Genomic DNA, 21,703 nt, shown 5'->3' on the forward strand with positions numbered 1-21,703 from the left:
TCTTATGATTATTAGCGCGGAGACTGCGGGAATAATCCTCCGCCGTGACACGCTGTGTGACGTAAGCCGGAAAAATCTAATAACAATAAAATAAAATTGCCGCCGGTTTGTAAATTTAAAACAGGCATAGGGAAGGAAATTCGTTTTCCGCGCCATGACAACCATTATCGTTACTCTGAATTAACCTTCGAAGAGGACCATCCATTCGGCTAACGATTCTATGTTTTCAATCCTAATAGAGTCTCCTTCTTTGCGTTTTAATAACAAAACACATCTCCTCAATTGTAAGCAAAGCAAGTAACAGATTATCTGATAAATCAAATTTCTGCTGTGTTCTAAATCTCTTAAAGTGTTTGAATCAGCAATATTCCTCAGTAATATTTCCTGATGCTATTACTATTAAAATTTCACCTTAAGACCAGTGTAGAATTGCGATTTATTCGCACTCAGAACGACCAAACGCAATTCCGAGGGTGAATCCGAATACTTACTTTTGTTTCCCTCGTGAAAGACCCATTTCGGTCGCTTTCACCTCAACGCTCGTTTAAATTATTTTGCCAGTTTTGAGTCGTAAATTTAAGGTAGACTTTAATTGTTATTTTAACTGCAAGCTCAACTTAGTCTTGGCTGGGGCCGTGAAAATATGTCTTAATTCGCTTTCCCTATGACTTATGTTTTCATTGAAATTTAAACTGTTCCATTGTTTGTAGTCTTTACATATAAATTATCCGGTTTGTGTTATTACAAGATATTTCTTGTGAGGTTGTTCAATTCCGCAATATTTGTGTTCAGTATTTGAGATTGCTTCACTTTACATACATTATAACGTGTCTTCTCACGGGGCACATCTCGAGTGTAATCTCCATAAGAACGATCCCACTCGATCTCATTGGACAACTCTCTAAGGGCGTCGCATTTCCAAATTTAAATATTATTGTTGTTTTTGCTGAGTGCACGAAATTGAAGAGAAATAAAATTTTCTCTACGACCCTCTCGGAACCGGGAATCACATTTGGCTGCCGCCAAAAAAATAATAAAACACTCACACTGACTTTTTGACTTACGGGTCATATCACAAGGTACTCGAAAATCCTTTTTAGAAGAATCGATTACGTATCAACTAATTACTTTGAGCATTAAATTGCGTAACCCAAATCGATTCTTTTGTTTATGGGTTTCGATCCTTTCAATCATCTATCGACCATTGAGTTTCGGTATCATAATAATTGTCCATAATTATATATTCCCTTGAACCGCGCGCATCATTTTTATTGTTATTTTATTTATAAAGTAATAATTTTTTTATTCAACGCAACTTGATCAGGTTTTAAATTTGATTGATCCGATATAAAGATCGATTTAATAATAATCGAGTATTCCGCTTAGCGTTTTGGTTTTCTCTTGTTTTTGTAGATAAACGTTTTCATTGGATCGGTATTATTTTGTGTCTACTTAGTGTCTGGGTTTCCATGATTTATTGGTCACTAATTTTGATTTAATTTGGTTTGATACTTCGGAGATAATTTAGTATTATTATGTTTTTAAAGTCTAGGTATCTGTGAAATTTTATTGGATGGAATGGTAACGATAAATTTTGATGTGAAGATGTTAGTTTTGTAGTATTGGGGCTTGATCTAGTCACAACTTATCGGGATGAAACAATGCGAAGATAGTGGTACTAGTCAGTAGGGACCACCGGGAGCAGCTTTTGTGTTCAGCGCTGGAGTCGCAAATCGCGAGATGCGGAGATACGCGCATACCGACGCGGACCTTTAATGGCCGTCCCTCCGCGCAGGTAATTTACGTCTCATGTGCGAAACCACTCTTAACTAAAAGCCTTCTAAATTACAGTATACACGGGGATTGATTCGAAATTAATCTCGCGAGCGCGTCCTAAGATTGACTCCTTTTATTAAAAAAACTTATATTAAAATGCTGATAGTAACTCTTCACACGTTTAACGTATCTGATGATACCCAGATAACATTATTTTTATGTTTAATGTTACGACTTTGTAGTCTCTATAATTGGATGTGCCCATTATCCACATGAAAGCATTGGTAGCATTTTTTCTACCATCTGCTGTTTGAACATTATTTAAGATTATCATAATTTGTATGAAGCACGTTATAAACTGAAACTGCAACGTTGCAAAACAATGAAAGCGAAGCAACAACAAACACTAAGAAGTGAACGTTTCAATTTACAAGATCACAGATCGAGATAGTCGGGCGCAAGATAGTCCTTTATTCCCTGCCTTATTATAACTCGCACAACTTAACTTGTATCCGTTTTATCTCAGATTTTTGTATGTCGATATGGAACATGAGCATCTTTACTGGTACAACCGCGTTCATATCATAGCCTGTAGATTTGTATCGTAAGAAGATAGTTTTGACACCTCATTGTTAGCGGCTTCCATTATAAATATTCTGTTGTATTTATGACTACTGTTTACCTCTATCGTCATAATATAAAACATATTAATTTGTTAACTTATTCATTGCTTAAGTTTTCAATCACAATATGAACTAAGTATTAATGTTCCATACTCAGGTTCAATTGAAATCAGCTTTATCCTTAGCAGTTACAGAACATCTGCTAATACTGGCTCCACTATCGGAGCTAATAGATTGTAGCCATACATCGAATTGGCTGAAATAATTAAAACGCAAACTGGACTATTAAGCAGAACAATGTTTAGAGTATTGAACAAGCCTCGCGCGGGCCCGGCCGGCTCTCTATCCAATTGAGGCGTTACTCTTGCATAAGTATCATTTACAAAGATACATAACTCCAATTATTATTTCTTTGTACATAATTATACGATTCTATAGACCATCGGGCAATGTAAAATCAGACAAATATTGTAATGATATGCTTGTTTTGAAAAAAAAAAATGCTTATTTTTTATGGAACGGGTATTTGGATGGACACGTTTATTTCCAACGGCAATTCTATAAATACTCTTTTACGAAAGAAGCTTAATGGAGAATCACCCTTATTGTTATTTCTATTCAAAAACCAGCGCCGTTTTCCATCAGGCCACGAAGGGTTTTGAATTTAAATAATTCGGATCTACGAAGCTGTAGCGTAGGTGCTAACAACGCAAGTTAATCAGTGTGATCCCTTACGACCTCCATTAGATAGACGCGACTTACGTACCTACCTAATTGAATAAGGGACCAAATTAAACTGTGAACGAGCATGACCTCTTTCTATTCAAATTCGAGTCGTTCGTGATGACTTCCACTATACACGTCTATACGTGCAGAGTCTAAGTACCTAATACGGGTATTAAGTAACGAATCGATGGAAGATTACAGCTTGATTGAAAGTTAAGGGTTAGTTTACTTTGTGTGAAATAGATTCGAAGGTTGAAACGGTTTACTTAGACTACAATACACGTACGAGGGTTGTACCTAAGCTTTTAGCAGAATTCAAAATTTACATCGCATCTAAGGCTGCTCGCAAATCTCTTATAGAATCTCATTGTTGGTTTTAATATTAATAACACATTAAAACACTCACGTAAACCTAATTGAAAATTCAACGTAAGCAACCCATAACATACCGGATTCGGAAGTGGCTCCCCCAATCATTTACGTCAGGTTAGATCTAATTGAAAGTTATGCAAATCTCTCAATACGACTCCTTCACAATAGTACCGGGATTCCGAATGAGTTAATCCGTGTTTATGCTCCTAATCGGCCCCTTGCTCTCGGCCTTGTTGCCGAGTTAGCACTGTTCAATTTATACAATACCTTTTGTGCACAATGAACCATTTATTTAACTTAGAATGTTGTTTATTGAATCGTTTATTTGAAAATCTTCTGTTGTGATATCTGATGGGGCGAAATCTATTTCACTAAAAAGTTTATTTTTGTTTTGTTTCAGCCGAACTGAAAATGGACGTGCTTCGGGAACGAGAAGTAAAAGACAACTTGGAGAGGCAACTCCTTGATGAGCAGAAAATGAGAGGTGAGTCGGTCGAGGATCAATATCGCTGTGTGTGTTCTGGAAACTTATATTACTGTCTGCGAAGAATTTTCCTTCATGTTTAATATTGGGCTAGACAGCAATCTAAGAGCTTTGAAAAGAACAAATAGGATGTAATTTCAATGCCCTCATAAATCTCTGCTGTGAGTCGTGGTCGCTGGCATTCTCCACAATTAGCAGGAGATCTCGTTACAAGTCCATTGTCTTCTTCCCCGGCACGTTATTTATTTCCAACATTAAAACTATTATATTCTCATATTACGGCAGCTAGTGGTTTATGTGGCCAATTTCCTTTCCGTGCCACCGACACATCGTTGCTTCTACAGTTATTGTCTATGCCACAATGTACTATGCACGTTCAATTAATACCATTTTTATGAGTGTATTCACACGTTACGATCTCGAGTTAGTTCTTGTTGATAATAGTATCTGTTTGTTTCTATACTTTCCCAAGCCTCGACTCGCGTGTTCCAACGTTTTCTTCAATTTATAGGTTCATTGATAGTTTTATGGCTCGGTTTGACGTCTGCGTAATCACCATAATTACGCTATTTATTAAGACAATTTTGCAGCGCTCCGTTGAAGGCTCCGTTTCGCCTGTTCTTTAAATGGTAAACTTTACCATGTTTGGTGCTTTTGTAAACAAACATAAATTTTAATAAATCTTTGCCATTATGTTTGACAACGGACTAGACAACATTATAGCTTTGTGATTAATATACATTAGAAGCAACATAAACCGTGTTAGAAAATGGAATTTGAAATTCCTACCCCTGACGAATGTAAAGGTTAATTCGCACACAATACAATACCACCCTTTCTTCACCAATAAAACATTACATCAGCAAGAAAAGAAAACTGATAGAATGGAGGTAACCTTTGTAGAAATGTCAGGCGACATGGCAGCGGCGACCCGACGCCTTGAGACAAAGGGTTTAATTCCATCGAACAATATATCATTGTGTTTCCAAGCCAAACTCAACTTTGTTTCTTAAATGGTAATGTTAAACTTGGATAGTGAGTTAGAACTTTAACATATCACAAACGACATAAAGGTGGCGTAGATATTTTATCGAGGTAGACGTTTCTCGTGTGCCTGTGTATTATAAATTTAAATGTTAATAAAGGGACGACAGGTCGCAGTGAGCTTGTCGTGGCAAACGATGGAAATAATTATTGCTTTGAAACATGTGTCATAATTATATGCCGGCTGAACGGCCTAGCTTTGTAACGTGGTCTCGAATGCGCATTATAATTCAGAGTGTGTCAGAGAACATAACTGCGACCATTAGTACTAAATTAAAAGTACACCTTTCCGGTCGTAATGTACAAATAACAGCGCCTCGTTCGACAAATTAACTAAGGTACTAAAATGGACTGCACTATTTGTTCATTTGTTGATACAGTTTAAAAGCTTTTTGACAACTTGTCGTATCAATTAGCACCTACATCCGATGTCATAGCTTCGGTTTGTCATTGTTTACAGTTTTAAAATGTAAGTACTTATCTGTAATGCACTGTAGCAGCAACATTCATTGTTCAGTAATAGAGTGAGATACAATTCGTCATAGACACAAATCGTCAGTTTGTTATCACGTTATGCGATATGCATATTGCACAGCAGCGTCGCAACAAAGAGGGAAACTGAGGTTCCATACATATTTCACACGGTGAATGAACCCGATTGGGACGTGAGCAATACTGTTAATTGCCAAAAACCAATCATCAGATAGCGGTCTATGCGTCCGCGCCGTGAAATACAACTTTAGTTACAAAAGCCTCCAATAACCTCCTGATATTCCACCGGCACAACGCCACGAAAAATCGTTTTGCTCCACTACGACACCTGTCGAAATGGAAATTATAGTTATTTTCAAAAATATCCCGAACCTTCATTGTCGGCCATTAAAATTCAACCCGAGCGATTTAAAATTCAAACTGCGTCGAGACTGAAAAACATCGCCTCTGGAACGGAGAAACTAATTTAATATCAAAATATTGTAAAAATATGAAGATCGATATTGATAGGGTCAATAAACGGGGATGATTGGACATACGTTTGCTACTGCAATGCTTTTTTTCTTTTTATTATTGAAACCATCAATTTTGCATAAATATTTCGATTCACACGTAAACACGTTTTAATTAAAATTGATCTAGCAATATAGATAGATGTCTTCCTCTGTTATCCAATAAATGATAGCTCCATAAACATTGTTTAAAGTAGACTATAAACTTCATTTAAATTCACACTATTCTCGCCACAACCTTTAAAAACAGCTTCTGAAATTGGAGCCTTTTCGGGGCGATCTTCATCGCATATGCCGCACCGCGGACCGCGGTCCAATAGCAATCAATCAGGCAGGCGATCGCAGACCAGCATGAAAATTGGAATAGACCTCCGCTAATCAACGTCGGTGGACTACGGGCATTCATAATAGATATTGTATTGAATAGTCCAGTATCGGGTTCGAATCTAGTGCTTTCGTAACGTACGGGCTTCCATTTAAATGGGATGGGATGATACTCGCGCAGAATAATACTTGTAATTAATTGATAAGCGCGCATTCAGTTTATATTGCTTGACGTAATGGACTTTCTTGTCATAATTGTGTACGATGCATAGTAATTTGGTTTTGTAATGTTATATTGTCTGTCTTTAACGGTTTTCACATACATGGTTATACTAACGCCAAGTATCGTGCTGGGGTAGGTAGAGCCAGCTACAAATCGTTTTTAAACCTTGTATCTATCTCCTTAGCCATTCTATATAAGATTCTCCTCTCTAACTGACTTTTACGACATTGTACTAAACAAAAACAAATATCGAGTAATGAGCATCATCAGAATGATACAATCCAAAATTATCCAATCCATTAAATTATTTAATCCGAAATTATTGTTCTCAAAAAACTCACGGTTTATAACTGACTTTATAACAGTTTCGCTTACTAAATATTATAGATTACTTGTTCGCAAGCTGAAACTTTCTTTAGTCAATCATTTTGATTTATTCGTATGTAATTGAGTTGGGCTGCTTCTTGAAGGGACACACTCGAAGGGTGTTTCATTACGTTGGATATGGGAGTGGAAGGGACCCGGTCGCTCATAGTTCTCGCCCTGTGATTCCGACGCGTTCCGGTTATGAGCTAACCTTTCTTTGAACAGGGATGGAATTAGAGGATAAACATCGAAGAATATAATTATCACCACCTATCACGTTGGTCTAACAAAAAGCTCGGTGAGATGTCGGTACTTTATTCATCTTACGAAGTACCTCTGACTACCCCAATTGGGATATATTCGCGAGTTCTAGATATTCTCGTCAAATCAAAATTTCACTTTAGATGCAAAAGTATCTTTGGAATAAGACGCTAAAATTATTATAATAAAACAATTTTCTTCTTATGTACTTATACACACCTTGCGTGACAAATATTTAGCGAGTTTATATGTATTAACAGATAATTGTTACTGCAACGTAGGGTAATACACATATAGATACATATCATAATCTCTAAGAATACCTATCACTGAATTTAATCGTTACCTATTGAATCTTAGAGACAGACCTTAATATTTCACATATCATTGCCTTCACTAAGCAGCCCCCTACCCTGACGCCATCGAAGATAAGTAAAGGAGTCGGTATAATTCTCATTGTACTCGAGATTGTGTAATTAAATAACATGTAGGCCTTAACATTACGGGCGTCTTGAAAGGGTTCGAAGGAAATGTTACGCCAATTATGCGAACATTATGTTTGGAATGGAGGGTTATCGATGCCTGTTTAGTACCAGGAAATAGAATATACATATATTTTGCTCGTGGGTGTATGATTAACGAAGATGTCAACTCCCTATGATATGATATTAGTGTTACCTTTTGATGAAAGCTATTATTAAATCGTAGAAGGATTGAAAAGTTGGTTTTGGGGACACTATTAAAAGTTTTCCAGTTGAGTATTCCTACCCTTTGAATATACTTACTTACCCTTTTTATTGACTTTACTTTTGCTGGAACACAAATGATTCATTTCATTTAATAATCAAGCAACTAAAGTCAATATTAGTAGTGATATCAATTTGGTCAGTATCTGTGTGCTGGCTCACCGTTTGACCGTCCCCTTCTATTGCAAACATTATCAGGATCGGACAGTCGAGTGATCAAATTCAAATGAAATCGTTTAACAGGCGGACAATCGTATCAACGTACGTCATACGTCAGCGTTCTATCGCTGTCAGCTGCTGACGTGGCCGCCACAATTGCATTAGTTCATGAATCGGTTGAGGCAACCTAAACTAATCGATCGGTTTACTATTGTACGCGGCAATTTAGCTTAGCCGAATGAGGCATTTACTCTGACGATATACAAACAAATTGCACGCCAGAAAATATTATATGAGCAACAGTAGAGCAACAAATTGCTGGCCAGACGTACCTTTTTATAAAATTGAAGACTAAGTACTTTTATTTAATATCTGCCTGTGGCATAAAAAAAGAAACGAGACTAGATACCTGTGTATGTATCAATGACCAGTATTATCAGGCTTAGATCATTCACTCAGTTTAACTAATTTACATATGTTTTTAAAACACCTGCCACGTACGACTAGTTAATGCATGTCAATAGCCATCGCTATATACACAACCTGTAATTTAATAGACCACACATATTACGGTAACCTTATTAACGAATGGTAACAGCGGTGGATGTCTCTCCAATTCGGTTACATTGCACGCTCGCTCCTAATGGATCCAATCTGCAATGTTGAATGTGCATCTGACCGATCCTATTGTACTTCGCCACACGGAAACCTCCCATTACATGCGACGTCCCTGCAACCTGTTTGTTTGGCTTGCAATGCTAGCAGGAACTGATAGGACGCATGGCCCAATAGTCAGAGAATTACTTATCTGAATACACCATTTTTCTCCACTAAACAGTGACATGGGCTACTATTATAAAATAACGTTCATCGTACAATTTCATTAAAATGCAATGTACGTAAAGGAATGTGAAATTGATCAACGCACGCCCATCAAAATACCAACGATTCTTCACGCAAAGAGTTCAGTGGGAAGAGATCAAAAATATTTCTGATACACGCCAAATCCTGACCGCGGCGCGACGTGCGACCTCGCCGGCGAATATCGGCCCGTGTACGCGCCGTGTACGGAATTCAATTACCGACTCTGTTATACCCTCGATTTTTGGAATCCAGTCTACCAAAAACACATCTACCAACAATGTCGGCAACTAAACACGAACGTCTATTTCTTTGTCTTTATTTTCCAATCCCAAAACCATTTTCCTTTATTTTAAAACAGAATAGCAATATTAACCATCATCCGTACGGAACCTTCAGCGTTCGTTATCCGCAGAAGTTCGACCGGTTTACATTTATTGCAATTTTTTGCAAGTCTCGGGTAAAGTTATCGGCGCTACGAAACTTTTCGTGGACTACACCAGGGTAAATATTTACACTTGAACGTTCCATCAGTGGTTTAGTAGTTGCTTTTTTGCTTGAGGTTCGGCTGTGGCCAAGGAAAAATTGCTCCAACCTGTCCGAGGTTCGTGTTCATAAACGTCTTACTTTGGGCTAGAGTTTGTATTTTTATTTTAACTGCTGGCATCGTTAGCGCTGCTAATCGATACAGCTGTTTGACGGTTCACAAAAGAAAAAAATGAGTTGAATCTCGGAACAAATACCGATAAAGTAGGTGGGCGATGTTCGTGCAGTAACTTAGAGATTCTTCTCAGTTCTTACCACGGATTCTGCGGTATCCACTACGTGACATATTTACCGATACGTCACTAGCACAGAATGCAGGACACGTCACAGGGGGGCGGTATCTTGGCATCTCTATTCCATACGGAATTATCGGTGGTAGGTACATAGCAAATTGGAGTATTTCCTAATTTTTCGTTGCACTTTATTTTCGAATACGTTCGGATGAAGAAGGGACCACAAAATAGTATTCCAATAAAAAGCGAGCAACAATCCCGGGAACCCGATGCTGGTGAAATGAAGCGCAGTATGAGCTCCACGCGCGCGTGGCTAATGCAAATGATTAGATTTAGCCGACTGGTCAGCCCAGATCGACTCTCCCTAATGTACTAAATGCAAGGGGCACGGAATCCCAACTTTACGAACAAAAATGTAGAGACAATTATGTATAAGACTTTGCAATTTATATAGTTTTGATACGTACTTAATTTTAGACATTTCAAGGCCGGAGTAAATGTTTTATATGAAGTAGGTTCATTATCACAAAATAATCAAATAAAAACGGAATTGAATTTCTCCTAATGGGAGTAACGCGATTAATAAAAAAAAAATACCCAAAAGACGGTGAACAAAGAGCCACAGCAAAATGTATCGCACGGCATTACACATTTCACCGCTAAGTAGAATCCGCTGTTAGGCTCGTGCCTCGGTACGGACATACAGATTGACTACCATTTTAAGAAAGGTAATTTCGATGTCGATGCAGACCTTATCTGGAAAGGCATGGAGACCTTAGATTGTCTTACAGTTCTGCAATTCCTTTGATGGTGCATTCTCGACAAACGATAGATGTACACTTAGACTCATCCCTACCATTACCATAATGCGAAAACGTTGAGTATTACAATAATTGGAAACATACTAGGATGATGATGATTAAGTGTAAATTAAAACAGTGCAAACTAGACGTAGATAGGCGGTTGTAATCAAGAAAATAGGTGTTCCGTACACGACGTTTAATTTAACAAACCATCATCATTCGTAGCGAGATAACGAAACGCAAAGCCGACGAAGGTTTCACAAGCTTGTAATTACTACTACTGTAATTATAACCTTACAGCTAAAGAGAGCACATACAGGAACGACGCTAATCAAGGCCCTATTCAGATTCATTACACAAGAAAAGCAATAAATATAACGCGTTAATAAAATCCCGTACAGCAGCGGAAATAATAATAAAATATTACAAGACCCCGAGATTTTGTCTAATTAATTTTGTATACACGTTCTGTGGGGCTGCAATGTCTCGGGAGTAACATACAATGAAACCGAAGGCAAGGTGGTAACAAGATCCACGAACACGGCAAATTAGAATTTATGATTGTATGTGAAATTGTTAGAACAGGTTTCAATGTACGTATATTATGTTTTCTTGGAGAAGGAGGTAGCGAAGTTTCAGGGGAATCCAGCGAGGTAACGAACTTTATAATTACTGATGTCTTGTATTGTATTTGAATAACCAAACGCGAAAGCAATATGGTCGTAACAATAAAATCTCAAATATTTAGTTCTAGAATAATGAAGAATGTTTTTTCTTTTATCTATAAATTACCAGATCCGTTTAGTCTTATTATATTAGTTGTCTAGAATTAGATTATATTGGGTTGGGTCGGCATCCATCCAATATGGCACAGTCTGCGACGTGGTCGCGTCGACTTTACCACGATCGAATTGTCGATTCTGCTCCAGCCGACTGCACTCGCCATGTGCCCAGCGTATCGTGATTGTAATCTGAGACGGGACTTGTTGCATTTCAACTATACCATGATTTTGTTTATAGTTTATATGAACTAATCAATCGTAATATTTTATGTAGGCATCTACTTTATCTTTCGACCGCTTCCCGATTTTTTAACGAATAAGTTCTTGTAATAGTAATTTTCATTTGGAAATAACAAGTACATAACTATACAAACTTTTTATTTTAGCAAGCTTAACCCAAAGCTTTCCTATATTCACTACGTTATTATTAACAAAATTATCAATTTTGCTTTTTAACTCGTAAAATTCACTAACATTCGGCTATCCTAACCCCAATTTTTCATTCTGCAACACGTTCATCTACATTTTAAAGGATTCCATGGACAAAATCAGTAAAATTTTAGTCACGGCACTAAATTGTTCAGTGGAGCGTAGGAACTAGTGAGCCGAGGTTGCGTGTTAGCGCCGAACCAATAGAGTAGTGCTCAAAACTGGCGACACCGACTGAGTCAGATGGCCACCGGGCGGTAACGTGCCCAGTGCTCATATGGCTCATACTACCGTACTGCTCACTGCCTATTGCCCACAACCCACATAGCCCGATATTGCCGCCCGCCTTGCTGCCACTAAATATATCGCCTGGCTTGACAAAATCCTGACACACGTTAAATTTTGTACAGGTCATATTTTATACTGACTCATAAGACTCCTAAGTTTTGTTTGAGAGTTTTGTTGAATGTAAAAGGCGACAAATAAAAATGCTACGTGCCATCTGCAAATTATGAACTATAATTAAAATATCAATGATACCAAAACTTAATCTTAGAGTAACCAATTAATCGGGCAAGTCGAAAGCCTGAGAGAATTTGCCAAACAAACAAACAACCCCAAGCAAATCTGATTCCGGAGTGGGATAATAATTATCCAAAGTCGGAAGTCGCGTTTTAATTATAGAAACAAACAAAAGTGAGTTTCGACTTTCGACGCAAGAAAAGTTAGGGCCGATGGTTAAATTCACAGTTTTGTTTTCAGAAGAATTTGCTCAGAGGGTGGAACTGGATATAACTATAAACTCTTTGTCGACTGTTAACGGACTTGGCAACTCAAAAGTTGCCGAGGTTTCACAAGACATTTTCGAACTCTGAAGTTGCAAAGATTGTCAAAGAATCGAGTGTAGGTATACAGAAGACCTAAACTACTTAACCTCATCTATGCACCGTGTGTATAAAAGGCCTCCCCACCCTCCTTCGCCCCCTCCCCCTGAACAAGGAAATTCAATAATAATTGAACTTGTGCCCGGCAGACCGCATCCGGTGTCTCGGGAAAATCGCTTATTGATCTCAAATTTTACAGTAACTTTTAAACGCTTGTAAAGAAATAATAAGACAGCGCGAATCATCAGGTTGCATAAAGGAATAATGCAATACATTTACATTCGAAGGCCGGATTGCAAAACTAATGAGACAATATTGCTCAGCAAAGCAATTTGTCATTGTATCCCGAATCAGCAATGAAAATGGACAATCGTGATACATATTGCATAACACTAAAAGAGTGTCACGAGTTTCATACAAAACGCAATTAAAAATCGATCCGTCTGCAAGACGAGAACTCACATTCATTGAACAACGACGTATCGATACATCGAATGAAAATCGATTGTAACGTCGATGTCGATTGCGGGCTAATAAATTGTTTACGTTGAACGGTGTCCGATCATTAAGATCTTTGTTTACGGCGGACCACACGCGCGCAACAGAAGGCGGGGAAGCCATACGCAGATTTGATTGCAGGATATCGTATGCTAGTGCTAATATCGCATTTATAACTGTACCTAATAATGTTGCCAGTAGACTTTCTACGAAAAACAAGAGACTGAGACCTGGTCGCGACGTTTATCCACGTCGTTAAACTAAATGAGATGTAAAGTAACTTTAAGTGGGGTTCTTACAAGACCAATTAAAATCTGTATTCGCAAGTTTCAGCCTGACAATAATAGGAGTTGGAATTTCAGTGTAATTGAATTTTGTTCTGTACATTGTGTCGTGATACGCGAAATTAATTCCGTTCGGATGCTTCGTCAATAAAATCAATGGGTGTTTTCGTCTGCTCAGCCGGCCGTGCGTGAAAGATGAGTCTGCTTGCATCTGGGACCGAGCACGCTTTGGGATGAACCTTGCCAGTAAATATATTTGACAATTCTGTATATCTTATTTATTATTTGAAATCTACGTTTTTGTGGATAACAATTTGTTTTACAATTGAAAGAAGGTTTGTATAAAAAAAACATAAGAATAAGATATAGTAGATAGTAGCATAGTAATAGTGGTAGTGTATAAGATTTTTTTGTAAAATTCAGCTTGGATTCCTAAAGTGCAATAGTTTGTCCACATCAAATTACTTTTGTATTTATTTCGGTAGGTACTTTTTACTAATAAGATTCCTATTTAAAACAATGGTGCTATATTCCCTCCAATAGTAATCTCAGTTTGCTTCTACATTTTAACTCCGATTCCGTCGCAAGCAGACGGTTTATGTCTGTACGTCTGTCGGTATGGACTTATTGCTTTTTATTGAGAATTCACTTGCTTGTTTATCTTATCCGATTTGTTATTACCAACAGGATCATTACTACACTGAGTGTTTGTTTACAATACTAAATGGGATTTCTAAATCAATACAAATAGATGAAAAAAGCGTTTGCAGCTTGAGAGATAACATGAACTGTTGTCTGTTATTAGGTGTTCTCTAAATGCGATGTTGTGGTAAAGTATATTTACTTATAAAAATAAAATCATTTTTTATCTTTCCATATAAAATTTCTCTGGAATTCAATCAATCGGTTAAAACCCCAAATGCAAACATCATCTTTTTGAACAACATATGTATAGGTATCTGCGTAGATGAAAGTAATGCACACACAAAAAACCTTTGACAAAAAATATATTTTACAAACTGAAAGTATAAATTTTCTGTTAAAAAATTAAAATATATTACTCCGACTCCACTTAGTGCTCTTCGCTTTATGAATTGTTAAAAAAATGTAATAAACAATATAGATTGCTTTTCATTTAATTGATGCTCGAAAAGTGAACACTGAATTGCTTATGACGATAACATTAGTGACATATTTCTGTTCGACGTTTGAGTTATCGATAACAATGACTTATCTAATACATGACTACAAGTGTTGGTCTAGGAAGAGTACTGATAATATTATTATATTCAGAGTTGACATTTTGTAATTAATCATTCAATGTAATACGATTTTCTTCTCCATGGAACGAATTGGTTCCGATTCACTAACAATCGCATGGATCATTTAATTTAATATACTGTCAAAAGGCTGTCGGCACCTGTTAGTGTTTACAAATGGACCGGACATACGTTTCCCGCCTTGGTTTCCCGGCAGGGGAGTCCTATTCGCACCCCCGTGATGAATTCGCCTTTTATTTTGTCCCACTTGACTCGATTGAGAGTGATTTTTGAGCGTGGGCAGCCGGCGTAATTTGCAACTGACAGGACGAAATGTACATTGAAAGCTGTAAAAGGTTCGGACCAAACTCAATCAAGCGCCGTTGCTATTTCATTGTATCGGTCAAATAAAAGCGAAAGGTCATTTTCGTAGTTACAAAGGATATTAATGGAACTTTAAGTCTAATTAACAATCGAGTTACGTTCTCGGTTATTGTTGACGGATGAAACTTTATTGTTGACGGCAGATTTAATTAATCTCACCAACCTCGCCAAGTTAATACCAATGACCGTGCGAATTCATTTAAGTTTTAAACATAATTTGCATTAGCAATACACCGGGACTTTAACTGAACTTAGCAGAATCTTGGAACATTGGCGCGGTCCCCTCAGCGAATAGTTGGCAAACAATAAATTATTTAATAACCCTCGCTCGGCCGACCCTGCACTTTATCAGGGAATACGTTCGACTGAATCACCTCTTTAGAAACAATTAGTTAAGTCCTGATTAAGGTTTCTGCACCGATGAGGTATCTATGCGGTAATGGACATTTAAGATGCTTGCTTGTTAACGTACCTCAAGTTGGATGAATTCATTGTCTGTGAATTTTCGAGGTTCTTTGGAATTTTCGACCCTCTGAGTTGTTTGAGTCAAGTTTCAACTAGACAAACCCAATCCACACCCAAGCCTCAAAAGGATCCCAAGTACTCACATTCAGATGCCTTCCAAGTTCTAATCCAAGGTTTTGCATTTCAAAGCTGCGGAGAAGTGTCTTCTGTAATTATTCCATCCCGACTGACCGAAAGGTGACCGTATCAGGTTATTGGCGACCACTTGGCAACCCATAGGTAAATTCAATCGGTTTACATTGTATTTACGGATAGCTTCCTTTATTCTCAAATGTTGTTTTTTGTACCCCTCAAGATGCAAAATATTTATGGCCAAAATTAAGTTTTCATAACTTACGAACACAAAACTTAAAAGGAGAACATAGAAAATATAAAGAAAGAAGAAGCCTGTATAAAACATTTAAACAAACACGTCGGTATAACATGATACGGGCTTCGACTAGGATTACTGGAAACTTGGTCCAGCACGATCAGTTCAAAAGTCAAGTTGTTACCTCGTTTGGCCTTCTTGATAACTTGCTAGTTTGTAGGACTTCTATGCTCCACTGTGCCTTTATAAGTCCAGCGGTCTATGAATACATAAATTGTGCTTCTAATGTTTCAAGTACCTCTGGATAACTATAACATAGAATAACAATATTGATTATTATGTCTCATTTCTTAAAGTCGATAATATATGAAAATAAAGATAGGAAATAAATTATTTCTGATCACGACAATGGTATAATGACTGACTTATCGTGTATAACGATAATCATAACGGTACCTATCTACGTGCTGGTGGCATCTGCGAACTTTTAATTTTCTCCCGACAAAATGCGGGAAGGGGTGGCCCATTTGATGTCCAGGGTCGGGGAAGTTCGAACGCTTTATTACTGTGTCCGGCTTTAAGTGGGTGTAAAGTTTCAACACCCTTTGATTTACTTGCTGCGCGGGAAATAGGTAGGTGCGACGGATCGAACCGAATTTGTTTGAGCTTTGTCTTTTTCCATTGAGTCTGGTTTATTGCGCGCTCGTTTTTTTTTTGCTCGGCGACAACGCGCCTGACCCCTCTCTACAAACAAATCTGCGACCATTTTACTTCCAATTGAATGTGCTCAATTAGTTCGTCGATTACCCTAAACAGTGTCACCGGGGGAATATCAGGGACAATGCCGACCACATAATGGGCGCCGCAATAATTACTACACTAATGCCTTAAAGGACCACCTTAATCCCCTAATCGGAAGCCAAACTAACGTGGCGCCGTCCCGCATAGAAATATCTTAAATTGGCAACACGGTCCGGCGGGCCGACCATAAAACATCTTAATGAGTACAGCCAGCAGCTGTGGACCCCCATATTGCCGCTCTCATATCCATGCAAACTACCCACCGACGACGTCTTAGCAGCCTTACTTTCCTCCTCCTTGTTTACAAGTCGACAACTAATTTGATGCAGTATGTGCATAGGACAACATTACGGCCGCTATCTCCTCCGTGCGTGTCTTGCATACATTTGCTTCCTTCCTCACCGCAACTAGCTAGTCCGCAACCTGACCCTCACTCAACCCTCCTATATTCAAATTTGGCCCGGGCCGGCCATTTGGACACGGATTTGTTATAAGATTAAAGGAAGATTTCACTTGTGAAACAATATGGCAGACGATTTACATATTTCGTTTCCTTATTAGTTTCGGGATATTTGTTTTGGGGCCGGCGAATTTACATCCACTGACCGATTAAATGGCCCTTAGGCGTCTTTAATGGGGGTGCCGCGTGGTCGTTGTTGGCCTTAGCAAATGTGTGCTTATGCGTAATTGAATATTTTATGGGCTGGAGCAAATTTAGTGCGGACACTTTATTGATTTCTAGTTCGTTGCTGCTTCATCTGTCGAAGGTAATTCCATCCGTATGCATTTCAAATAGCAGATTTTGCCATGTTTGCGACGAGTAAACAGTCTCTTTCAGGCGACGCCTTTTCAGTTTGCTCGCTTGTTGATCGTTTGCATTTATCTGTTGACTGTTTTTATTCCGCGGTTGACATTTACCCTCTGTTTCAACAACCTCGTCGTTTTCCCGACGAGTTTCTTTCATTCACTGTACGAGTGCTCGTTGCATTACCTCCATTCAGGCGGAGATAGGTTCACTTAGTTTGCTCTTGAGGGAGGACGGGTTAATTTCTGCATCTTTATTATTCGAGTGGTCGGTGTATGGTGTAGTCTGTCTGGTCTCGAACGAGCTTAGATTGTGTGGCGGAAAGCAAACTTGAATTGTTGGTCGCCGCGTGGAGGTAATGAACGCACGGGTGGGACATAGTGCTCCGCTGGAGGCGTCTGGTTCGAGCGAGAAGCACGTCTAGGTGGGGCGGGGAAAGGGGGGCACGCGTCCTGTATGCACAGCGCCGCTTCCGCATTCGTTAATGCAAAAGCGGGTAGACTTCAGGTGTACATTTTCAGCGCTTGTGTGCTTTATACTCGATGCTAAGGCGTGCGTCTTTGTGAAATGCTCGCGCTTAATTATTATTGCATTTTATCTCGTTTAAGCGCGATGCAAGCTCTTCTCTCTGCAATTTAACTAAGAATGTTCCTATATAGATATTGTTTGAGGAACAAAACTGGATCTACAATAAGAGCAGACTGTCTTTAGAATTAGAAGATGAATTAGTAAAAAGTGTCTGCCGTCTTTGCAGACTGCACTATGCCGTCACCCTTCGTTTTCCCAACGGTTTTGGCCGTTTCATTCTGTTCTGTTCCGTTACAAAAGGACGTAGCAGCGGCTTAACAATTCATTATTGCATTCGTTCATTTCGGCTTCATTAAAATCGTTTTAGGATTAATTTTTCTCGTCCCCGTTATAATTCGCTGGGGGAACTGCGCCGGACTGCAATCAACCACCGTCAATATTTGTTGTTCTACCTGCGGCTGCGGCTGCCGCTCTGCTTTATCATTTTACATATAAATCTATAAGTAAAACCGTTATCGAAGAGGTACCCACTTATTTTAATGCATTTCATAATATTAAGTGTGCAAAAGAGGCCGATTTTTTAAATTTAGAATTGCATGTAGGTAAGTAATGTGTTTGGTTGCAGAACCTAACCTTCACTGTATTCATAATATTCATTCATGTTTAAATTTGTTATAAGTACAGTTTTTTATTATACAGATTTCTTCCATAGATTCTTTGGTCTACATAAACTAAATTGGATTTAACATTTTGTAATAACGTTTACCTATTATTATTTATAAATGTTATTACATTTCAATATCTTTACGTATGTATATGGGTTTGGTCGGTATATCGAGTTCTATTGTTATTCACAGTATCAATATCAGTCCAAATTAGAACGTCATCGGAGGCCCTATTGTGCACAATTATTTGTAATTTGGGTGAAATTTACATATTCACAAATTAACGGCATACAAAGTCATAAATAATGATGAAATCATTCCTAGTTACGATCGGCGGACGTCAAACGCGTCCAATTTCATATTATCGCATCGTTACAATAATAACCGGCGTCAACATTAATAACAGAACCTGATGGTTTGTTTGTAAATAATTAAGGGCGACAGATGATGGGATTTATATTTTACATACGGTTATAACGAATAAACACTTTGATGGTTATGAAAAATGAGGCTTACCTACTGCGCTCGTATGATGCGAAAGAATGTTGGACGGCTTTCAGCTTGAATTGCAAAGATTCAACATAATAACTTCTATTTAGTCCCATAACCATACTAGTTAATTATATTTCTAAGCGTACCCTACTACAAACTTACTTTTTCTTTTTAAAATAACTGTCAGCTATAGCAGTTGTGCGACCACACATTAGCCGAACGACTAACAAAATCGTAATGTAAATCGATATTTCCCTGGAATCGATGGAAGGAAGCCCCGCGAGACATTTGCACGCGATCCCGCGACCCTCTACGAATATCTACAATATTATTAATTCAGGCATATTAATAATGGTGTCAGGTTTCGACCACACTTGATGTCGCAGGAAGCATGCGCCGGTGAGCTGTCCAACGAAAATACGAACCAATCGCACATTCGATCCCGAACTGTGTCGATTTTTTACTCAAAGCTTCATTTTTCGGAATGTTCCATTTTTGTTTGATCAGTATTATGTTACAGTTTGATTAAATATTTTGACGTTTCGGAAATTCGAATTCCGAATAAAAATATGTAACGGGTCTTATATTGCGTTGACTTTTATAATTTTAACAGTGTCATCAGATTCACTATAGAATTTCATAGGATTAGGAATCAATCAATGAACTTACGAGTATGAATGTAAGTTTACTTTAGTTAAACGAAGTGTAGATTGAATGTCTTTTTCATTTGAAAAAACAAATAAGACAAGGGAGAATGAAAATAGCATGGTATCAACTTATCAATGTTTCCATATTTAAAACATTTTCTTTGAATACAATAGGTATTATCAAAAAAAATGTTATAAAAACAACTTGTTCTGAGCGCTAAAACCGTAGTAATCAATAATTTTATAAGCAATAAAATAGAAATCGCTCGTATAACGACGTGTGCGACAACGACACAATCATCGTTAATACACTCGTACCGCTATTATACGACACTCGTATTCAACGTTTATAGACGATGTCATCACTCGCGAGTTTATTACTAAAATTATTGCAATATTTATTTACAATAACTGTCACTTCACAATAAATAATAAAGGGATTTAAAGATTTGGAAATAATATCTAATTCTTATTTTAAATGTTTATTTTTCTTCACCAACTGGGGGGTTAAAAAGGCCACATCGAAGCAATTCATCTAAAAAAGCAATATTGCAATTTGACATTTGCGCATATAAAAGTGCGCAATGCACACAAATGTCAAATAGCAATGTTTCTTTTTTAGATGAATTGCTTCAATGTGGCCTTTTTAACCCCATGGTGTTAATTCTCTGCTAGCTGTTAGGACTGTACTAAAGTTGCATTATTTTCTTTTTCAACGATAAGCTTATTACAAGTACCTACTTAATATTTAAATAGGTGTATGAAATTTCCACAACTAAGTTTAAGGATATCCAAAACCAAGTGTCTTGGGCGTAGTGAGAGCGTAGGGCGGCAATATCGAGAATCGAGCATTTCACGGTCCGTAGGCCCGTATCGATACTGATATAATAACCAGTGGAATGGTAACTATAAAGAGAGATTGTATTTTTTACTCACGTCGTAACAACTCGGAATGTCCGGCCGGCCCTTTGATCGGTTTGATAAAACTCCGCGCGATTTTCCTTTCCACATCTTTTTTTTTCATAAAAGTTTTCTTTGTCTGCCTTTATTGATATTTGGTAACAGGGAATGTTATGAGAGCTTGTATGTTTCTTTGAACATACATTTTAAGGGTGGCGAGTGAACAGTCTGTCATCGTATCGTGACCGGTTGACTACCAAAACATATTTATATATGTATTTTTTATTTTAGTCTATTGTCTGACCTGTGGTTTTAAATATTTTTTATTATTATTACACAAAAGTACAATATTTTTCAAAAGCTTCAACTTCATTCCTTACTTTGTTTATTATGTTATTTAGCATTTTATCTTTTCTTTTGTAGTCATTTAGAAATCACAGTACATAACTAGTACCTATCACTAATTTATTTTTAAATGTTTACTTGTAACAATAACCAGTTCACAAATATAACAAAAAACCCATTTTATCGCCGTGTCCACGGCCAGGCCGCTGGTGGCCGGCGTGGCCGTAACTTGAGGTCCCTAAAAACAATAATCTGGCAATTTCGTACACTGTTTATCGGCGGAACCACTCGCTCCATAAATTTTGCGAATAAAACAAGGAAACAGATAAAACTAAACGGTCCACACCGAAGGACTCTGGCGCAGACAGCTTGACAAATGTCCCCTTATAATATATTACGTTATAGCTCGTATTTTTAAAGCCACGTTATTATTTTCAAAACACTTTTTTAAGCTACCTTGCATCTTTGTGGGATATTACACCTTGTGTTTTGCGTTTTTGAATTATAACGCATATAACAAAAAAATTAAAGAAAGTTGTCATGAAGATTTCAGCAACACCTAAGGTTATACAAGATATTAATCATGAATATACCTTTTATTAAGAAAGTAGGTA

The 21,703-nt window shown here is 37.7% G+C and overlaps 1 protein-coding gene across 5 annotated transcripts in view; it reads left to right on the plus strand.

The window, feature by feature from the left end:
- Nucleotides 1-21,703, plus strand: part of LOC126368009 (dachshund homolog 2) — a 159,727-nt gene that overhangs the window by 117,820 nt on the left and 20,204 nt on the right. For all 5 annotated transcript variants that reach the window (XM_050011846.1, XM_050011847.1, XM_050011849.1 and 2 more), the window contains one exon: nucleotides 3,898-3,981. In XM_050011846.1, coding sequence (XP_049867803.1) covers nucleotides 3,898-3,981 — 84 coding nt within the window. The remainder of the gene's footprint in view (nucleotides 1-3,897; nucleotides 3,982-21,703) is intronic.

This window comes from Pectinophora gossypiella, chromosome 7, assembly GCF_024362695.1.
Source record: "Pectinophora gossypiella chromosome 7, ilPecGoss1.1, whole genome shotgun sequence".
Classification (NCBI taxonomy): domain Eukaryota; kingdom Metazoa; phylum Arthropoda; class Insecta; order Lepidoptera; family Gelechiidae; genus Pectinophora; species Pectinophora gossypiella.